The sequence below is a fragment of the Panthera pardus genome, unplaced genomic scaffold (assembly GCF_024362965.1).
Source record: "Panthera pardus isolate Hobbes unplaced genomic scaffold, ASM2436296v1 HiC_scaffold_24, whole genome shotgun sequence".
In the NCBI taxonomy this organism is placed as follows: domain Eukaryota; kingdom Metazoa; phylum Chordata; class Mammalia; order Carnivora; family Felidae; genus Panthera; species Panthera pardus.
This window is the reverse complement of record NW_026526810.1, coordinates 138298799-138319366: the sequence shown is the minus strand read 5'-3', so window position 1 is coordinate 138319366 and position 20568 is coordinate 138298799. Positions and strand designations below refer to the sequence as shown.

At 66.2% G+C, this 20568-nt stretch overlaps 1 protein-coding gene and 1 long non-coding RNA gene across 4 annotated transcripts in view; both read left to right on the top strand.

Annotated features, from left to right (window-relative positions):
* The window catches only part of BRF1 (BRF1 RNA polymerase III transcription initiation factor subunit), a 58983-nt gene extending 51619 nt beyond the window's left edge, over nucleotides 1–7364 (top strand). For all 3 annotated transcript variants that reach the window (XM_053889914.1, XM_053889916.1, XM_053889915.1), the window contains 3 exons: nucleotides 2098–2149; nucleotides 2498–2669; nucleotides 3139–7364. In XM_053889914.1, coding sequence (XP_053745889.1) covers nucleotides 2098–2149; nucleotides 2498–2669; nucleotides 3139–3176 — 262 coding nt within the window. In that variant the 3' untranslated portion in view covers nucleotides 3177–7364. The remainder of the gene's footprint in view (nucleotides 1–2097; nucleotides 2150–2497; nucleotides 2670–3138) is intronic.
* A 3709-nt stretch (nucleotides 7365–11073) lies between these two features.
* LOC128773076 (uncharacterized) lies at nucleotides 11074–18471 on the top strand. The gene is made up of 2 exons (XR_008417387.1): nucleotides 11074–11866; nucleotides 17381–18471. It is a non-coding gene; the product is annotated as an uncharacterized LOC128773076 (long non-coding RNA).
* The last annotated feature ends 2097 nt before the right edge of the window (nucleotides 18472–20568 follow it).

Genomic DNA, 20568 nt, shown 5'->3' with positions numbered 1-20568 from the left:
TGACGCTTTTTTTTCTAATTTTTTTAAAGTTTATTTTTATTTATTTTGAGAGAGAGAGCATGTGAGAGGGGCAGAGGAAGGGCGAGGGAGAGAAAGAATCCCAAGCAGGTTCTGTGCTGTCAGCACAGAGCCCGACATGGGGCTCAAACCCACAAACCGTGAGATCGTGATCTGAGCCGAAATCAAGAATCAGACGCTTGACTGACTGAGCTGCCCAGGCGCCCGTGACACTTTCTCTAGAAGTTGGTTATTCTGCTCCCTGGTTCCCGAGCGCCCAGCGCGGCCTGCCACAGACCATCACCCCCGTGATCCCTTCTGGTCGTGGTCTGGGGCCTGGGGCGGTGTCCCCAGCCTGTCCCCTGCCTACTCGCTGGACCCCCAGAGCGGCGCCCTGGGCCCTCAGGAACCTGGCACCCTCCCGCACGGGGCCTTCCTGCCGGGCTGCTCAGGCTGCCCCGGGCTGAGTAGGTGCGTCACCCCCCACCACAGCCCATGGCGCCCTGTCCACGGCGCACAGGGGCTGCTTTGTCTCTGGCCGCCAGTGGACAGCGTGCGGGCGAGCCCCCGTCTCTGGGTCAGCTGTGCCCTCTCAGCGCCAGTGCGTCTGTGACCCGGGCTGTGAGAGGGTGAGCGGGCTGGGGTTATGGGCCGAGGGGAGGAGGGTGCTTCCTTCCCAGGGGCTCACAGACCCTCCTCCGGGCTGCTTGACCCATACCCCCGCCTCCCCGCTGGCCGTCCCACATGCCCTTGACCGCCGTGACTCTTCCCCAGCCAGGTGGGTGGACAGGCCAGCTTCCCAGTGGGGGACCGGGAGTCCACGTCTGTGGGAACCGCCCTCCCTGCACCGGGCCCGTGGTCTCGGCCGGCACGGCCACACGCTTGCTGGTCTCCTGCCCAGAGGCCGCCGGCCTGAGGCCGTGCCAAGCGGAAACCTCCCACGAGCGCTCCGAGGGCCTGCCCACCTGTCAGAGCTGCCCTGGTGTCCACTCCCAGTGTCCCAGGGCTCGTTGGCACATCACAGTGGTGGGGTGCGCTCGGTCATCTGAGGCCCGTCTGGATGCTTCCCCCAACTGGCCCTGGGGCAGGGTCCCTGAGCGTGGATGGCTTCCGTGGCCAGGCCGTGGGAAGGGAGCCTGCCTCCTCTCAGTTGGGGTCTCACTGTCGCCCCGGACAGGTCGGCGTTGTCCGGGGGGTTCTTGGTGTTCTTCTCCTTCCTCCGTTCCTTGCAAGTGGCAGTGTGGCCGATGTCCCGGCTTTTGTGTTTGGAGGGTCTGGGGGGAGGGGGCTGGGCCCCCACTCCTCCAGGCATCCAGCCACGGGAGGAGCAGGGCTGTGGTTGGCCGCTGCCCGCAGCCCCCACACGCCGATCCAGAACCTAGGCTGGCAGAGCCCGAGGGCAGCCCGTCGTCAGGTCTGCGTTCATCAGATATCGATGGACGTCAGTCACGGCCCGGGGCTGTCTCCTGTTGGCTTGCGTGGCGTTTTAGCTAAAATTGGCATTTGCTGCCAACGTCGTAAAGAAGCTTTCACCGAAGAGCCCTGCTTTCCGACTTCTGCCAGGGGCCCTGCTCCCGCCCCAATTCCCAGCACAGCGGCTGTGCCCCCACGTGGTACGGTGCCAGTGCCTGGCCTGTGGGGGTGGGGACTCGGAGATAGATGCCGTCCCTCTCACGGGTCTGTATCACGTGGACACGCGACCTGTTCAAACGACCGGCTGGCGCCGCGCGCGTTAGCGGAGGAGAAGCCCCCTAGCGGCATCGGGGCGGGGGGGGGGGGGGGGGGGACGTGATTGGCACCAGAAGGAGGAGACCTGCTCACTGGGAGAAAAGGCAGAAGGAGGGGCCGGAGGGCAGAGGGAACCAGGCCAGGTCACAGCTTGAGGCCCGCAGGGTCCACTGGGAAGAGTGACCACAGAGCGGGCCCCGGGGAGGCGGTCAGGGCCGCCGGGGGCCGGGGGAGCCGAAGCAGGAGGGGCTGGGCACCGAGAGCACACCGTGCTTGCGGAGGAGTGGCTGGCCACGCATCTCAGCGGGGCCCCCTGTGTCCCGACCGGTGGCTCTGGCCCGGGCTGAGGCCCTGCGATGCGCTTTCTTCTAGGTTGAGGCCAATGGTGTCTGCGCAGCCGGCCAAGAAGGCGGCCGCAGGAGAGGTACGTGATGCGGCCGCAGCCGGGGGCAGGGGCCTCGAATACCAAGCTGTGAGCAGCTGAGAAGTCGGGCCGGCCCAGGCCTGGGGAGGCCCGAAGCCTGCAGGTGGCAGGGCAAGTGTCCCAGGAGCAGGCCTGCCACTCTGGGGTCGCACTGCCAGGCTGTGTCGTCAGACAGCGTGCCCTCAGGGCGAGGCTTTCTGGGCACTGATGTGGGTGTGGGCTGAAGGGTGGGGCAGGGGGCCACTTGGGAGGTCAGGGGCTCTGGGTGTCCTCACTGACCACTCTGGGAGCACAGGGACCCCCCCCCCCAGGGCAGGTGGCCTCTAGAGCCTGTCCCCTCACCTGCAGCCCTTGCCCCTGAGCCCGTCCACCCTGGGAGCCGAGCCCGCCAGGCCCACGGCGGTGCTGGTGGAGAGCGGGCCCGTGTCGTACCACCCCGAGGACGACCCCGATGAGGACGACCCCGACGAGGACGACGGGGAGCCCTGTGTCAGCGCCCTGCAGATGATGGGCAGTGGCGGTGAGGGGGCAACACTGGCACTGGGCGGGGCAGGGGTGCTTCAGAGAGAGAGAGAGAGAGAGAGAGAGAGAACCAGTGGGGGAGGGGCAGAGAGGGGAGAGAGTCCCAAGCAGGCTCCGTGACGCAGAGCCTGATGCAGGGCTCGAACCCGTGAACCATGAGGTCGTGGCCTGAGCCGAAGTTGGGCGCTCGACTGAGCCGCCCAGGCACCCAGGCCTGTCAGCTTCAAACGCAGTCTTTCTGTCCAGAAGGAGGTTGGGCCTGGGGCGTTCACAGCTCGGCTCCGTCCGTTCTGAAAACATCAAGTACTGGAGGTCGCCGACCGGGCCCTCCCCGATGTGAAGGCCGCGGGCTCCGGGTTGCAGGAGGGCCGCCTGGCCGGCGGGAGTGGGGCTCCCACCCGCCACCCCACTCCCATGGCGCTCTGCCAGGCACCCGGGTGGCCACGGTTCCCTTCTGCGTTCCACAGATTATGGTTGTGACGGCGAGGAGGACGACGGGTACTGAGCCGTGGCCCCGCGGCCGTGGCGTCTGGCGGTGGGGGCCTCGGTGGGCCCGCCTGCCCCGCAGCCCTCACCACGGGCGCTCAGCACCTCCGTGGCACTTGCTGCCAGGACCACGTCGGGAGCGTCGTCGGGAGCGTTTCTGCCCAGCGGGGGACTGGACCGCTGCCTGTGCGTCTGGTCCGATGTGTCTTGTCCCGTGGAAGGAAACTGAGGCGCGAGAAGGCCCGCTTTTCGGAGCGAGTGGAGGGCTCCTTGTGGAGCCGGGTGCCTTGGCCCCCACCCCTCCCCGGGGGCTGAGAAACACTGCACCAGCCCCACCCCCGCGGGGCCAGGGCCACTCTGTGCCTGTGGCTGTGTCTTCAGCCAGACCTCGGACTCTGGCCCACTCCTGGCCCACGACAGGACAGTTGGCTCCATGACCCCTGGGTGCACAGCTGCCCTGGGCAGTGCCCGCACAGCCTCTGGTGGCTGCCCAGGGTGTTGGGCTGGCCCTGCTGCATGGAGCCAGACCCAGGAGCTGGAACCGGGAGCCGGAACTGGACCCAGGAGCCGGCGCAGGAGCCAGGAGCCGGAACCGGGAGCCAGGAGCCGGAGCCCAAGCTGGAACCAGGAGCCACAACTGGAACCAAGAGCCAGAGCCAGAGCCGTAGGTGCTCCTTGCTTGACCTGGGATCTGGCTCAGTGGCCACAGAGGAATGACAGGCAGAGGGTCTTCAAGCCTGGCCACTCTGCTCTGGATGGTTCCTGCTGCCCTTGACCACCCCTAAGGACCAGGCCTCGTCGTTGGAAGGCCCAGCAACCACTTTCAGGGTCTCCGCTTGGGCGTTGCTGCTCTGGACATGGCCACGGAGGCAGGGCGGATGTTTTTGCTGCTCGAGGCCCCAGACCTGGCCACCCTGCCCCCCCACCCCCCCACAGTGGCAGAGTGGGGCCACACTGCCTTCCCAGGGCCCGGCCCTCCATCTCCAGGGCTGGGCCAGACCCCTCCTGAACGCAGCAGTACGTAGGTAGGGAGCTTTGAGGTCTTGACTGCACGTGTCTGTACCCTGCAGCCAGCCTGGACCCCGGGGCGCCTTAAAAGCCGGAGAGGAGAGTGAGTTTAGTGGAACAGAAAGATCCGTTACTTAAGCAGAAATTGGCTGAGGCTGTGGTCTGTGCCTTCGCATCTGGGGCCGTGGCCTGCCTTGGAGGAGGGGGGCCACGGCCAGTGGGAGTGGGAGGAGCATACAGTGTGCAGGCTGGACTCACGCCTGACCCTATTGTCAGATGCGCTATGGGGACGTGGTTTGGCTTCATTAGCAGTCCCCTTGTGCCCAGCCCCGTAGGAAGTCCCAGAGTCTGCTCCTGGCCCCGGTCTCTCGTGGGGCCACGGGGCAGGGAGAGCTTGGCCGCAGCGGCTCTTAGAGCAGCCCCAGGCTCTGGCTTCCTGGCAGGGCCGGCGGGGTGAGGGGTTTCACTGAGCCGCTTGGGGAGCAGAAGGTGGGCTGAGCCTGGCCATGGATGACTGGCTCTGGGGACTTCCAGGTGGAGGTGTGGCGGTGGCCACGGAGGTGACAGAACCACCCTCTGGCAGACGGGGCTGCCTCCCCAGCAGGGCGGGCAAGGCAGGCTTCAGGACGGGGCTCTGGCAGGACACATCCCCAAGGGGCTGGACAGAGGAGGTTCCCACGGAGGAAGAGTCCTCTGTCCCAGTGGGGATGGGGTTTCTGTGGGGGTGTGCAGAGGGCTGGGGTCCTCGGAGAGGATGTGGTGAGGAGAACAGTGAGGCGCGGGCCGTGACCGAGGTGCCGTGACCTGGGGCTGGCAGCCAGCAGCCCTGTGCTCTGTGCCAGGTCGCCACCGCCACCGGCGTGGGCTTGCAGGGGACACACAGGCCCGTGTGCCCCTCCGCCCCATACCTGGACGCCCCTCGTCCAACCCTGAGGATGACCTCCGTCTGGTCACCGGGTGTGGCTCTCTTCAGGGGGCCATGGGGGGTTGTCCCTGGCAGGTGCGGGCTGCAGCTGATGGGACAGGGTACCAGCATCACCTGCCCCCCCCCCCCAACCTGGGTCCCTGTGGGCTGGGCCGCAGGAATCTGCACCCAGAAAGCTTGGGAGGCCTAGGTGCCTGGGCCAGGGAGGGGCAGGGACCTCACTCCTGCGTCTGAGGGTCAGGGTCACTGAGGTGCTGAGAGCCAGTGGGTGGTCAGACCCAGGCTGGGATCAAGCCCCAAGGGGGTGTGTCTGGCAGTGGGCCTGCCCAGGGTGCCTCCCCCCACTGCGTGCGGGTCCCACCCCTGCTCCCTGCACTACAGACAGGTAGGTGCCGGTTCTGCCCTAATCTTAGCCGAGACCAGAGGGGCACGGGAGCCTACGTCACTTCCCAGGTCACCCAGCGTGGAGGTGGCCTCCCTGGGACCCATCCTGACAGCCGCCCCCTTCCCGGGTGCTGGGGCCTGGCCATACCCGCTCTCGGATGCCTGCCCCCGGGGCCTGGCCAGCGACGGCAGGCATCCCGAGAAGAACGCAGGGCTCCCCGCTGGCTCCCTGCGGTGCTGGGGGTCCCTAGGGGGCAGGCGGGCCGCCGTGAGCACGTGTGCACCGTGGGCACACAAACAGGTTCTGGGCAGCCTGGCGGCGCGCGCTTGTCCTCTGACCCTGCAGAGCTGGGCGGCCTGCCAGTGGGGCCAGGGTCCTCGTGGGGGGCAGGAGGCAGCAAGCAGGCGTGTCTGGCAGGCTCCAGGTGGGAGCGCTGTGCCCGTTGGCTCCCGGCCCCCTGAGCCCGGCTCCCCCTGGCCAGCACGTGCAGCGCGGCCGGATGGGTGAGGGCCAGCGCCGGCCCGGACGGGGCACCGCGCGCGAGCATATGCGCGGGTACAGGCCCGGCCCCACGCAGGTGTGCACGTGCACACGCAGGTCTGTCGGGGGGCCAGGCCAGGGCGAGCAGGCGGGCCCGGTGCTGGCTGAGGTCAGACGGCCCTGGGCCTGCCGCTCTCGCTGGTGCTTCCCATGGGGCACCTCCCCGCTCTCCGGGGAGGGTGGGGGACGGCCGAGACTGTGTGTGTGTGGCACCTGCTTGTGCCCCGCCACACCCTGTGCTGTGTGACCTGGCGCCAGTCCGTCCCTGAGCGGGAGTCGGAACTACAGCGTACCTTCTAGATGCTGCAGGGAGGTGGGCGGGCCACAGCCCCTCCCAGGCATGGGGGGACAGGTCTGTGACTCCCTTCCCCACCCGGGGCTCTCCGGCAGGGCGGCCTCTCGGGATTGCCAGCTAGATCATTCCCAGGCGTCCTGGGCAGACAGCGAGAGCCCCGAGGGCAGAGAGAGGCAGGCAAGGAGGGAGGTTGGCCTCACGGGAGAGCCCTCTGCGTCCGTCTCTCAAGGGCTGTCCCCAGAGCATGACATCGGTGCATTTCCTCCAAAAGGCTGTGCTCAGCCCCACCCTCCCACACCCGCCCTGCTGGCCACCGTCACCGGTGATTTGGGGCTCACACCAGCCTGCGTGTCCTCAGGCCTCGTGTGCCCTAGGCTCACACACCCCGCCTCCCCGCTGCTCCCGCCAGGTGCCTCCTGCAGCCCCAGGTGGTTCTGGACTGGTCAGGCCCCTAAGTGGGCAGAAGTGCCGACGGCCCGAGGGCGGTGTGGGTCTCTGGAGGAGGGGCTGGGCAGCCCCCAGGGTGTCCTGCTGGGTGTCGTCGCCCTCCGTCCCGCCCTCCCTGGACCAGGCCTGGATGGCAGCAACCTCTGCCGCCTCCGCCCTCCAGCATCCTGCCCTCCCACCCCTCCGTCCACCTCTGGGCGGCTGCAGCACCGAGCGGGGGGTGTCCTCCGTGGTGCCTTCCAGGCAGGGTCCAGGGCCGCTTCCTGGGGAGGGGCTGACCGGTGAGAGGCTTGGGGGCGGGGGGGAGGGGCTCTTGTCACCGGCCTGGGTCTGGGCTGGCTGCCCCTGCCCCCGCCAGGCCGCAGATGTTCCAGTGGGGCAAACTCAGGGACTTGAACTGGCAGGCCACACACACAGCCACCAGGGAGATGAGGTCCTTCGGGCTGACCGCGTCACTGTCCTCAGCCCTGCCCCCTGGCCGCTCGCCCCCTCGGGCGCCCAGGCCCAGCCTCGCCTGGCTTCACAGGCAGGTTCAACTGAGGCCCCCGCTCCCCCTGCGGCCCGGAAATGCTACATTCCCCGAATAATAAAGACTAGGAGACTTGAAGTGGCAGAGTGTCTATGGTCTTCGTCCACAGCGTGTCAAGGCCTCTGACACATCGTTGCGGGGCCCGCCCGGCCGGGCCCCCCACCCGGCGTGCGCACGCGGAGTGGCCATCTTCCACACGCCGGGCCTGTCCCCTTCCCGGATCTGAGGGCCCCCTCGCCAGCAAGGTGGCAGAGACGGGCACGGACAGGAGGCCCCGCAGGAGCGGTCTGCTGGGCCTCCTGGACACTCCTCGGCGCCCCAGGCCCTCCCAGCCCCTGGCCCAGCAGACCGTCTGAGCTCTCGGCCTGCAACCCTGTGGACACTACACCCCCAGCTGCCTGCGACCCTAGAGAGCCCCTTCCCCCACGGGGCTGGTCCCAATTACGCTACCCCCGTCCTGCAGCCGCACTCCTAGGGGCGGGGGGTGACCTAGGACCAGCTGGGCTTGGGGAGGACTTGTCCAGCGGGGGGCACGACCCTCTGCCTGTCCCCTGCCCTGCGAGAGGACTGATGGCCCTTCTTGTGCCCCCCCCCGCCCCCCGTCCCAGCACCAGCACCGAGTGCTTGCCCACACCCAGGCGCTAAGCCGCCACTTGAGGACTCTCGGCCACCCTGCGCGTGCATCCTGGCCTCTTGGGGATGCCGGGCTTCGTGTGGGGGCCGTGCTGGTGTGTGGCCAGCAGCTTCCCTGACCGGTCAGGGCCTCTCTGTGCCTACGTGCCTAGAGGGTTGGCTCGTCCCTGGGGAGGCCTGGGCCCCAGCCAGGCTGGCAAAGGGTAGTGGCCAAGGGACCGGCTCCAAAGTCGCAGGCCCTTCAAAGGGACGTGGGCGGTGGCAAAGTGGAGAGTCTTTATGGCTTTCCGGCCGGCAGAGGAACCTGGCTCAGGAAGCCATTGTCCCCATACAATGGGCCTGGCTGGGACCTATGAAGGCAGGGGGCCCCAGATTGGTGGGACCTGACCTTGACCCCGATCAACCACCGATAGTCCCCAGCACCTTCTCACGGCCACCGCGGCTGGCCCTGGCCAGGGAAGCGGACGGCTGTGCCTGAGGGCTAGGGCACCACCAGCGGGGGCGGGGATGGGTGGGGAACGGTGCTGGAGCAGCCCCGGGGGGCTGTGGTGGAGGCGCCCTGCAGCCCAGGCCGTCTCACAGGTGGGCAGGGAGGAGCTGATCGGCGGGGTCAGGAGGGGTAGGTCAGCTTCCATCACAGGGAACGAATCGCTGAGGCCACAGAGATCCTGTCAGCGAGCACCCGGGAGGCCCTGACCGGATGGAAGGCAGCGCCTCCCTGCCAGACGACGAGGGGGCTGCCCTTGGTCGCCAGGGGCCTTTGCACCAGCCAGGCCGAGTCCTCGCTCCCCTCCTTCGGGAGGTCACAGCGAACAAGGACGTTGTCTGCCACGCGCCCACTTGGCGGGGCCTAAGATGAGCGCCTGGCGTATCGCAGGGGGATGACCACTGTGGCCCCGGCGCCTGCCCTCGGCGGCGACGTGGCGCTGAGCGGGTGGCCGGGGGACGTGCCCCTCAGGCAGGAGGCCACGGGGCCGCCAGGGCCAGACGTCGGCAGGACCTGCAGGGTCCCAGCAGGGCCCGACTGCGGGTGATCGAGAGTCCCGGCAGAGGGGGGTGGGCGTGGGGGGGGGGGGGGGGAGCCAGGATCAGCACCTGCGCCTGCACAGCCCCACCTGGGCCCCAGGCGGGCGCGTGTGCGTTACACACTCAGGTGCACACACACACCTCGTGTTCGTCATGTCCATGATGGGGAAGCGGGGACGTCCGCTCACGTCTCTGTGCCCGTCGCCCTCGCATCTCCCCGAGGCCTCCCCACACGAGCCCCTGGAGCGTTTCCTGCAACCACACACGCAGGACTCTGGAGAATGTGTATTTCTCAGCCGTCGGCTCACAGAGGTATCACTCCGCCAGCGTCGGCAAAGCCTCACGGCAAAGGTTTGCTCTGACGTTGTCCGTGGGGACGTGGCCGGGAGGGCACGGCCTCCGCGCTGTGGGGAAATCCAGCAGGCAGGGGGTGGGAGACGCGCAGAGCAGGTGTGCGGCCAGCTGGAGCACAGAGAGGTGGGCCGCTGGGGGCGCGGGGAGCCCGGGCAGGGTCTGCGCAGATGGGCCCCGTGGGCATGGACAGCGGGTCTGTACAAGGTGCAGGGTGGCTGGGAGAAGAGTGTGGGATGACGGGGAGGCCGCAGAAAAGGGGTGGCAGTCTGGAGCCCGTCGGCCCCCCGGGGGCAACCCCAGCCCGGCCCCGGGCAGGGCTGCTGTCCACAGACAGATTTTCCAAACCGTCGCGGACCCCAGGCTGGGAATGGGAACGCTGGGGAGAGGCGTGGTGGTCACGTGGCCCAGAGGAAGCCGCTGGCACACAAGGTTCAACAGCCGCCGGGCACCCCCTCCGCTCCTGTGCGGGCTCTGTGAGTGCCTGGGGGCTGCCGGGCCCCAGCCAGCAGGCGGCGCTGCAGGACGGCCCGGCGGGCTTCCGTGGGTCAGGGAGCCTCCGGCTGCTGCGGGTGCAGGAAGAGAGAGCCCTCTTGGGGGGGGGGGGGGGGGGGGGGGTCTCGTGTGTGCCTGTGCACGTGGGTGGGTCAGTGCCGTGAGGAGCCCTGCTCCTGGGGGAGGGGGCACTGCTCCTCTGGGAAGGAGTCCCCCCAGGTGTGTGGCTCCTCGGCCCTTGACACCCGCACCAGGTGGTCTGATGCGGGCAGAGGTGCCCCTCTAGGTCAGACTAAGACCGCCTGCTGGGCCCTCTCCACTCAACCTTCAGCTTCACTTCCTGTCTCACCCGCACAGCATCCCCAGGACCCCGAGGTAAGGGGCGGGTTCTGCGGTGGACAGCGGGCTCCGGGTTCCCGCGGAGGGTCCAGACTTCGTGGAGACCTCTAAGCTCCATGCAGTGGTGACATCCCTCCCTTGGGAGGCCCCGGAGTGGGGGGGGGGGGGTGCAGGGGTTAGTCAGGAAGACTTCCTGGAGGAGGAAGGGTCCACACCAGGACTCAAAGGAAAAGACGCTGGTCAGGCCACAGTGGGGCACAGAAGAGGCAGGTGGGCCACCAACCTGGTGACAGAGGGCGTTGGAGAGGAGGGGAACGTTAGGTCAAAGCCTCTGGGGGTGGGGGAGGTCAGGATGGGGTGTTGTGTTCTTGCAGAGGAGCGGGGAGGGGAGTCTCGAGTCCGTGGGTGGGGAGCAAGTGTGTGTCCAAAGAGGGCAGAGGAGGTGTGTGCTTGACCCTGGTGGACCCTGCGCCCTGGCTGCTCACCTGACTGACTGGCTTTGGGCACTTGGGATTGCAAGGAGGGCAGACAGCGCTGGTGGCTGGGGTTGGGGTTGGGAGGGACCTGCAAGTCTTTCCCGAGGGCAGAGCCGGACCCTAAACCACGGGAAAGATGGTGGGTGGAGTGTGGCGGAAGGGCAGGGCTGCAGCAGGCCAGGGCTCCTGGGAATGGGGTTCGGAGTGGCCTTGCCAGCCAGGTGCAGGCTTGGGTGAGAGCAGGAGGGCATAGGTGGGGGAGTGGTGTGCGTACGAGGGGGGGCAGGGTGTCCCCAGGCCAGGCTCCCGGTGAGTCACTGCTGACCCGTCGTCCCGGCGCCGCGGGGGCCCAGGCTGGGCTGGCCGCAGGAAGCTGATAAAGGGCCAGAGTCAAAAGCCTCCAGGCCTCCCGCTTCCTGCAGCCCCAGGAGCAGGGTGTGGCGCTTGGGGGGGGGGGGCAGGTCCTGGCGGGCATCTGTTGATGCAGGCTCAGGTGTCCATGGCCTGGCTGGATGGCCCACAAAACAACACAAATTGTGACCTATGACTGCCTGGCTCTGCCTTCAGAGGATGTGATCGGGGACGTCGTGGCGGGCGCAGGCAGCCTCCGGCAGCCATGGGCAGGAAGGCCAGCTGCAGCTTAGAGGTGTCAGATCAAGGGGCAGAGGGGAAGGGGTGGCCAGGGCAAGTGCACGGCCAGGGCCAGGACAGGGGCAGGCAGGCCAAGCGGGCGCACGTTTACCTGAGGGCCACTCTGCCACCTGAAGGTCAGGTGTGTGTCCACCTGTCCAGCCACAGAGGGGTCATGGTGACCCAGGAGATGGGGTGCTCCTGGGAGGCAGGAGGGGCAGGAGGTCAGCTGGCAGGGGCGCTGAGGCACCCAAGCTGCGTGGGCGACCCCATGGAGCCACTCCCAGTGACAGCAGCGCCTCTGCCATGCCTGTGGTGACGACCCGCCAGCCCACAGGTAGGGATGTCACCATGAGCAAGAGCGACCTCGCCCCACGCCATCCAAGCTGGTCCTGCTTCCTCAGGGCCACATCCCAGCACCACCATCCCCACGGTCACCCCACCGACCCAACCTCTGGGGCCTTGGCAGAGTCACCACGCTCGCGCTCTCCCTGCCAAGGATGGTAGCCAACGGCCACCTTCTCCAAAGCCACCGCCACCTCACGCCCAGGCGTCCCACCCAAACAAGGCCACGGAAGCGCAGCGAGGCGCCGACGTGCCCCAGCGTCAGGACTTATGACGCCTTTGGGGGTAAATCCCGAAGACCACGCCCCCTGCAGAGCGTGCCTCCCTTCGCCGGCGCGAGGGCCTGGCGGCCCGGGCAGCCCGCGGTCCCGCACCACCAAGGCCCGGGGGCGGGGCCGCGCCCGCGCTGAGCTCTCGGATTGGCCCCGCGCGGCCGGCAGGGGCGGGCCGGCCCGGCCGCCCGTTGGTCCGCAGCCGGAGGGGAGGGGCCGCCGTCAGCGCCGCGCTCCCGTGGAGCCGGGCGGGCGCGCGGACGTCGGGCGGCGGGGTGTTCGGATCGGGCCGGGCGTGAGGGGCGGGCCGGGCGTCAGTCCCCGCGCCGCGCGCCGCGGCGCGGGGCCTTATCAGCGGGGGCAGCTGGCGGCCCGTCAGTGCGCGAGCGCCCCGGCCCAATTCAATGGCCATTGTCCGCCGGCCCCTTTGTTCGGGAGGCGGCCACTTCCTGCGGGGCCGGGCTCGGGCGGGAGGGCAGGAAACGCTCCGAGCCGAGACCAGACGCTGAGGCCGCCCCAGCCAGGGGTCAGAGGCGACGGCCACCTGCCCGGGGGGGGGGGGGGGGGGGCGCCCTGGGCTTGGGGCCGGGGGACTGCGAACAGATGCAGGGGCTTGGCCAGGGCTCAGCTCGGTCCCGTCCTCGGAGCCTCAGTCTGCCCGTCTATAGGGTGGGTGGACGGGCCAGAAGGTCCCCTCCTGGGGAGGTGATGGTGGGGGCTGGGCTCATGAGATCAGATCCTGTAGAGACGGGGGAGGGGCAGAGGAAGCCGGAGGGATATCCTCAGGCAGAGGGGTGCCCCTCCCAGGCCTGCCCTCTTCCCCCATCCCTGACTGGGGATGACCGGCTCCTAGAGGCTCAGAACAACAGCAGACAGGACTCAGGTTCCAGGGGATGGAAATCCAACTCCCACTGCCTCTACAGGAGGAGAGAGAGTCCACTCAGGACTCCAGGCTGACAATCAGGACTGTGACCTGGGGTGGGGGGAGGGGTAGTGAGGGAAACAGTGGCCCGGGTGCTGCCCCACCTGGGGCCGGGCCTCCCATTCCGCGCTCCCCTGGGCTCTGCTGGGCAGTTCTGCCCACAGAGGACCGGCTGTCTTCTTGGGGTCCCTTACCAGGGCCCGGTGGGCGCGGGGGGGGGGGGGGGCGTGTAGCACTCTGATTGGCTGGACCTTGATCACATGCTCACCCACAGCTGGGAGTGGGGTCTAGGGTTGGGTGGGAGATGGGGCCCGGCCCAGCACCAGAGCCCACCATTCCCGCCCAAGCGAGTCAAGGCACAGATGGTCACAGCCTCTGCCGCTGTCCCCCCCCACGCGGCGTGGACCTTCCTTGACCAGCCCCCATCCTGCCCGTCTCCCCAGTGCCCTGGAATCTCTTGCACTTCCTTCCTCTGAAGCCCCCGTGTGGCCTGTGCTGCCTTCCCCCGCCAACCTCAACCCAACTCAATGGGAAAAAACTGCTGGCATTTCAATGGCAGAACTTGATGAAAAGTTGGTGACCAAAGGCTTGGACGAGCTGGCAGAGGACCGAGGGGACAGTGGGCAACCCGGAAATTAAATGCTGCAGGAGACTGCTGTCCGAGGCCAGAGGAGCCAGGAGAAGGTTGCCACCCAGCCCCCATGTGGCTGAGTCCCCACGGGGACAGACTGCTGGAGGGGCTCCTCTGTGACCCTGGGCAAGCCTTGTACCCCTCTGAACTCCTTAGCTATCACACGGGGGGTTTGTGCAAGTGAAGCGAGGCGTCAGACAGAGAGCACCCAGCTCAGCACCGGAACTTAGGTGCTTTGCAAAGGGCAGAGCACTTACCAAGGAACTGAGCACCCACCAGGGGAAGAGGGAGCCATGCCCCCCAGGGGTCCTTGGCCTTAGGAGCTGGAGGTCACAAGGTCTAGGAGAGGCTCCAACTTAAACCTGTCTGAAAGGCAGATGCCAAGTGGGTGTCTGGTGTGGAAGAGATCTGGGGGGACACAGCTGTGAGGGACACAGGAATGGGCCAGAGGGGTGGGGAGAGCCCCGATCCCCCCACAGGGCGCCTGCCCAAAGAGAGCAGAGGGGGGGTGGGAGGATCCTGCCCACACGCCCCCACCCCCTTGGGCTGTGCTCTCTGCCAGGTGGGTGGGCACATGGCCGGGAGCAGCCAATGCCACGGGGTCCAGAGGGTGTCAAGCAGGCTCAGCGGCGGGACTTCTGAGCGGAGCCTTGCCACATGGCCACGTGGGCCAGCCCGGCAGGGGTGTCGGGGACACGCAAGGAGAGGTCTGTGTGTCACCCAAAGCAAGGTGGTCAGCCCTACTATCCCTGCGCTGTGGGGGCCCTGAAGGGGGAGGGCAAGGGCGGGAGAAAGGTGTGCCCCCCGGCAGGACCCCAGAACTCCAGAGGAGGAGTGGTCTGGCCATGGTGGGTCTTGGTGCGGCGGAGGGGGGGGGGGGTGGCAAAAACCTCAGGAGAAGCCATGGAGGTGTTTAGCGAGGGCCTGGCCCAGGGAAGACCAAGGAGTGTCCACAGGGAGCGGCAGTGGCTGGGCTGCTCAAGGACACGTGGCCCTTTGGCCCTGGGGACTACAGAAAGGTTAGAATAAAGTCAGGAGATGGGCTGACAGGCCGAGGGCCCTGGAGAACACGTCAGCGTGGGAGGGACACAGCAAAGGACTCTTCAGCCGGCAGCCCCGTTGTCCTGGGTGGAGACCAGCATGCTTACTGCGTTTCCAAAGGAGAACAATTCAGCGGGAGCCGGGCCCCGGGTCGGTCCTGGCCGCCTGGTCTGCCCCCTGCCCCCTGCCCCCTGCGGGGTACAGGGGTCAAATCTCCTGCCCCGAGGTCCTGCCCTCACCCCTCTTCTCCACAAGGGAAAGACCTCAGAGGGCGCCCTCGGGCTCCTCCTGCTACCGCAAGGGACTGTCCCCACCGGATGGGCAGGTCTGACATCCCCTAGGGTCTGGGCCTGCCTGAGCCATTCGGGACCGTTTGTCACCTCACCCAGCGCCACCTTCAGCCTCAGCCCCGGCATGGTGGTCCTCACTGGCCATCACTCCCCAGCCTCCCTATATCTGAGGGTGCCCCCCACACTCTACCCTCTGCCCTACACTGTGGAAGCGGCCCAGGCGGTGCCACGGCCATGCCTGCCTCAAACCTGCCCCCCCCCCCCCCCAGTGCCCATGGCCTGCTCTCACTATGGCCCCTCGGTACTCAAGCCCACAGGCACCCTGTCCCTCACTTCTCTGGAGCGGGGACCCACTGTCCCCCAAGACGCTCTCCTCAAGCTCCCCATGGCTGGCTCCTGCATAGCTGTTAGCCATTCGCTCGGGTCCCCCTCCTCCAGAAAGCCCCCCGTGGCATCTCCCAGCCCTGTTGCTGCCTGTCTAGCTCCAGCCGCTCTGCACACGTTGAAGCTGCTGGGGTCGGGCCGCAGCTCAGAGGACGGACGGCTGGTGGACCTTGCCTGGCCCTGGGGGTCTGGGGGGTGGGGGGCGTGCAGGGCCCCAGCGGCACCCAGCCCTGGCGGACTTGGCTAGAGGCTCCTCTTTGTGGGAGGTCTCTGCGTGAATCACCCCTCAGGCCCAGGCACAAATGCAGGAAATCGCCATTCTATGAGACTCTATTTTCTCCCACAGAGGGGAAAGTCTGTCACACGAAGGGCATTGTTCCCCTGCTCGTGCTTTCCGGGTGGGCACGGTCCGCGATGGGGCTTGCGCGTTCTGGGGGCTCCTGGCCGAACCGTTTCCCTTCGAGACCCGGGGGCGCCTAGAGGTTGGGAATATGGGGCCACGGCGCAGCCACCGGCCTCATGGGGACACGGACCCACCCGCAAGGCGGTGCGGGTCCCGGGAGCCTGGGTCTGCACAATGTCGGGGCCTGAGTGAGGTCAGGGCCAGGGTTCCGCCTGACACCCACACGCTCTCTGCCCGTCTGTGGGCCTCAGGGTCCCGTCCAGGCTCCAGCTCAACCTCGCCTCCCCCTCTCCAGGAGGGCCGCCCCAAACCCACCCTGCGCCCCCTGCAGCCTTTGAGACCTGGCCAGGGGCTGCGGCCCTACCGCCCCTTGGCTCTGGGCTGCACGAGCCACTCTGTCCTGGGGAGACCCTGACACAGTCGGGCAGCAGAGGGGCAGGCAGCCCCCACGTGACACCGCCCCGGCCGCTCGGTCCCGTTGCTGCCCTCGGGGCTGACGTCAAGTCCCACGTGGGGCACACGGGGCACACGCGGCACATGGGGTGAAGGGGCCGGGGCGTCGCTTACAGCTCAGCTCGGTCGTACACGGGAAATGGCAGGTGCACCGAGGGGCTCCCACGAGCCCCCGAGGAGCCCCAGGAAGGGCTGTGGACAGCTGACGCCCCACTTCTCACATCCTGGAGGATCCCAGTGAGGAGCCCGGGAGTCTCGGGGTGCAGGCGCCACAGACCCAGGGCCACCCAACACGGAGCCCCCAGTTAGAGGTAGGAGCGGCGGGAGAGGGGCAGGGCTCAGGCCAGAGGGGTGGGAAGCCACGCAGCCAGGAGGGCAGGCCCGGGGTGGGCGTCGGGGCCTTAGGAAGGGTGGTGGCAAGGAGGAGGCGGTGGGGTGCGGCCTCGATGTGAGCAGGAGGACGCCCCGACCCCCGGCCCACGCACTTGAGTCCCAGCCCGGCAGGCTCCGTGGTGCAGTTGGCAAGGCCAGGCCAAGGAAGAGCCCAGCCTGAGGGAAGAAGGGAGTAATGTGTCCCGGGTGTCCCGGGCAGGACAGACTGACAGACTGGAGGGGGGGGGCACAGGAAACCAGAGGCGGGAGCCCAAGTCTCAGAGAGAGCCAGTGGAGACACAGGTCATGATGCCACTGAAACACGGGGCTCAGGAGGTGTCCCCAGGGAAGGTCATGGCAAGGCCTCTCCTGGAACAGGGCAGGGTGCAGAGCCGGCAGCCGCACCAGGGCAGAGACAGCGGTGGGAGGAGGGACGGCACGATCGAGTTCCCTCCGAGAACAAAACAGAGAAGGGACTCTTCAGAGAAGATTTGCCTAAATTACAGACGCAGGACTCAGGTAGAGAGGACTTTCAGGGGGCATGGGGGCCGTGGGGGTGGTTTGGCCTCTTATCACCCGGCTCACACAGACCCTCCTCCATCCTTCCTGCCTCTGGCCTCCACCTTTCGTCCTCACCCCGACACGCCTCCTCCCACTTGGTTGTTCTGAAGCGAATCGTAGGTATGGCTTCATATTTCAGCTTGTATCGCTAAGAGACTACTTCCCAGAAAGGTACTACAGTGCCCTCAGCACACTGGTGCCCAGTCTGGTTCCAGTTTCCTGGACAGTCGGTCTGGTGAGGGCCCGCGTGTGGCCCGCATGTTGTAACTCCTTCGTGTGTCTCTCGGATCTCAGTGTCCTCAGGTCCTCCCTTGCAGTTGTCTAGCATTTGGGCCCCGACCACATATCTGCCGTGGACCAACTGTTGAGTGTGGCCATGGTAGGCGCGGGACGTCGCTCATCAGCGGTGTTCTCCTGTTTGGAAGTGCGTGGTTTCTGATTGTTTTATTTTATATACTTTTTTATTGCAGTAAAACATACCAAGCATAAAATGGACTGTTATAACCATTCTAAAATACAAGCATCACAAAGGACAAAGAGGAATATCAATAAGTGTGACATGACTCTCAGATCAGAGAACAGAACACATACGCAACTAAAAACATAGCTTCAGAAAACAAAAAGCCACAGATGACAAGTGACCTGCTCCAACTCCTCAGACAGCACACAGACAGCTCGAGCAGCCACAAGCAAAGATGTGAACAATTTGGATAATGCAATAAACTGAGGCACACTCTTTTCTAGTACAAATGGGACACTCTCCAAAGCAACACGTTTTGGGTCCCAAAAGAGGCCTCAGGACACCTTCGGAAGTAGAAGCGGCCACACGGGAGGCAGGCAGACAAGGAGGCGACGAACTGCCTGCCCACTGCCTCTAGTGCTGCAGAAAGTGGTTCCAACCTAGAATTCCATACCCAGCCAAGCCATCATCGGAGTAGGAGATGGAATAAAAAACATTCTGAGACATGCGAGGTGTCACGCTATCTGCCACGTGTGCTCTCTCAAAGACCTGCTCCAGGAAAACAAGCGTGCAAACCAAGAAAGAGAGAAGCCCAGCATGCAGACCCCAGTGTCTCCCACGGGAGCCCCAGGAAGGGAGCCCCAGGGCTGTGGGGGGAGAGGTCTGCGGGACAGCCGTGCCTTGTAAGGGTGGGCCATCCGGACTGGGCAGCTGAGGACACAGCTTCCCCCAGGAGCAGCGGCTCTGACACGTGCCTGACCTACGCCAGAGAGTGCGCAGAGGACCCTGGTGGGTCGGCAGCAGACACGCGGGGCAGCCCATCCTCCTAGCCCTGCCTTTTGCCCTGCCCGGGCCGTGGGCACCTGGGCGTCCATAGATCATCTGCGTCCCTGCCCGCCGACTGGGAGGCTGAGGCTCTGCAGTGTCTCTCCTCCTGGGGGGCCTTCAGCCGAGCCGCTTGTCAAAACAGGGAGAACGTAGGCCGGGGACATACACCAAGTGCTAAAAGCCACGGGACAGGACACGACGTCTGCGGGAAGTTACTGTGCTGAGACAGTCCCCCCAGCGGCTTCCAGGGAACCAAAAATGTGCTATTTCATATCGGGCTCCTGCATGTCTATTTTGCTATTTTTTTTAACTGGTTTTTTGTATTCTCCTCCACGCACAACACTTCGCACTTTACCGTCTGAAAACCAGCGGTGCCGCTTCCCCAGGCACACGCAGCACAACACTGCTGGGGAGGCACTGGCAGCAGTGGGGGGCGCAGGTCCCCGACAGCAGGGGGGCATCCACAACAGCGGGGGAGAGTGTCCCCGACAGCAGGGGGGCATCCACAACAGCGGGGGGGGGGGGTGTCCCCAACCATGGGGGTGTCCCCAACAGCAGGGGATTCGAGTCCACAAAGAGGCACCCCAGAGAGATCCAGGCAGATCTGGGTGCATGAGGGGGCTCCGTCTGGGCGCGGGGAGCCTGTACGCATGTTCTCCCAGGTCATCACAGACCCAGTGGCCATTCCGATTCAAATCCCTCCTGTTGGTTTTATCCCATTTGTTCTAGCGCTTGTAAGGAAAAGGGAAGGTTAATGATAAATAAGCTAATTCTGAAGAAAAACAGGCAAAGCAAAGAGGTGGAACTGTGGAGTCAGACGTGAAGTCAGCAGTGACACCGGGTGGCACTGGCACGGGCATCGGCAGAGTGGCAGGAAGAAAGCCCGAGCGGCCCGGCCATGCGGTCCGGCCTCTCTGGGGGACCAGGGCTCAGAGGCAGGGGGCGGGGTCAGCGTGCGCTCCGTCCACAAGGCTCAGGCCAGAGAAAAGACCCCGATACGAAAACCTGGGCCCCCCGGGGCTGGACGGTGACACCAGACCCCCCCATCCGTGACACACCTGCCCAGACACAGACGGGGCCACGGTTACAGGAAACAGGACGGCGAGTGTGCACGAGGGACCGCCTGTCACGCCCCGACAGAGGCTGAAACATCGCGTCGGGAAACAGGGACAGCGCCGCCGAGAAGGCGGAGGCGGGAGAGGAGGCACGGGCTCCCCGGGGTCAGAGACACGACGGCAGCAGTTTGGAAGACGGGTTGAAAGTTAAAATTGAGAAACGCCCCCATTCAGCAGAACGGAAGGGCGGACATACAAACAACAGACCACAGAGCTGTGATCTGACATTCAGCCGACGGGGTTCTGGAGCGGTGAGCAAACGGAAGGGAGAAAATGCCAGAAGGTTTCACAAACTGCAGGGCACACGTTTGCAAACAGATGGGTCGCTGGCTGAGGATCCAGAAGCCCATCCCAGACAGGACGCAATGGGACTTCGGGATCCAAACGCAGCCAGAGGGGCACAGGCCCCCCCCCCATGGCCACAAGGCCCCACGACCGGGCCCGGGAGAGCCGGCCGTGGGTCCCGCTCTGAGCCCAAAGGCGGGAGGAGACCCGTGTCCCAGCTGGAAGACGGGCAGAGGGGTGGGTTCTCCCCCTCCGCCTTCGTCTTCAGGCCCCAACTGATCGGACGAGGCCCACCCACACCGGGGCGGCCTCCGTTTCCCTCAGTTCGCCGAGTCAGATGTCCGTCTCACCAGAAATGCCGGGCGTAACGTTCCACCAAATACCCGGGCCCCTGCGGCACAGCCACGCTGACGCGTAAGACGAGCCCTCGCAGGAGAAGGAAAGAGAAGGGATGATTACATGAGAAGATTAAGCGTGGAAGGAAGTACAAACAGGACGCTCTTCTGAATGTGCTACAAAGCGCACACTCCCTCGAAGGAGACAAACGTCCAGCGCCAAGTTAGCAGGGGGTCCCAAGCTGAACACCCCGGGAGGGGAAACGGGCACGTGTACACACGCACGCACAGAGGAGCTGAAGTCCCCGGCCGTGGGGCTGAGGCAGTGGACGCTCCCCCCCGTCCGCTCTGCGGCCACCTGACCTCCTCCTCACCCTTGTGGTCTGTGCTCAGGGAAGGCAATGTCCCCCGGCCAGACCTCGGAGAATGGTCACTGGTCCTCAGAGCGGGGCCTCCTGGGCAAGGGTTTCCTCTCAATTGCAAAACCCCTCCCGTGTACTGATGTCACGGGGTCTGCAGGCAAGGCTGGGACCACGGTAGCCACCCTGTGACCGTGAGGTTCAGCGGGGCCGGCGTGCTGTGCGTGGCGGAGCTCGGACAGCTTTGGGGCCTCCTCCTTGCAGACTTCTCACGAG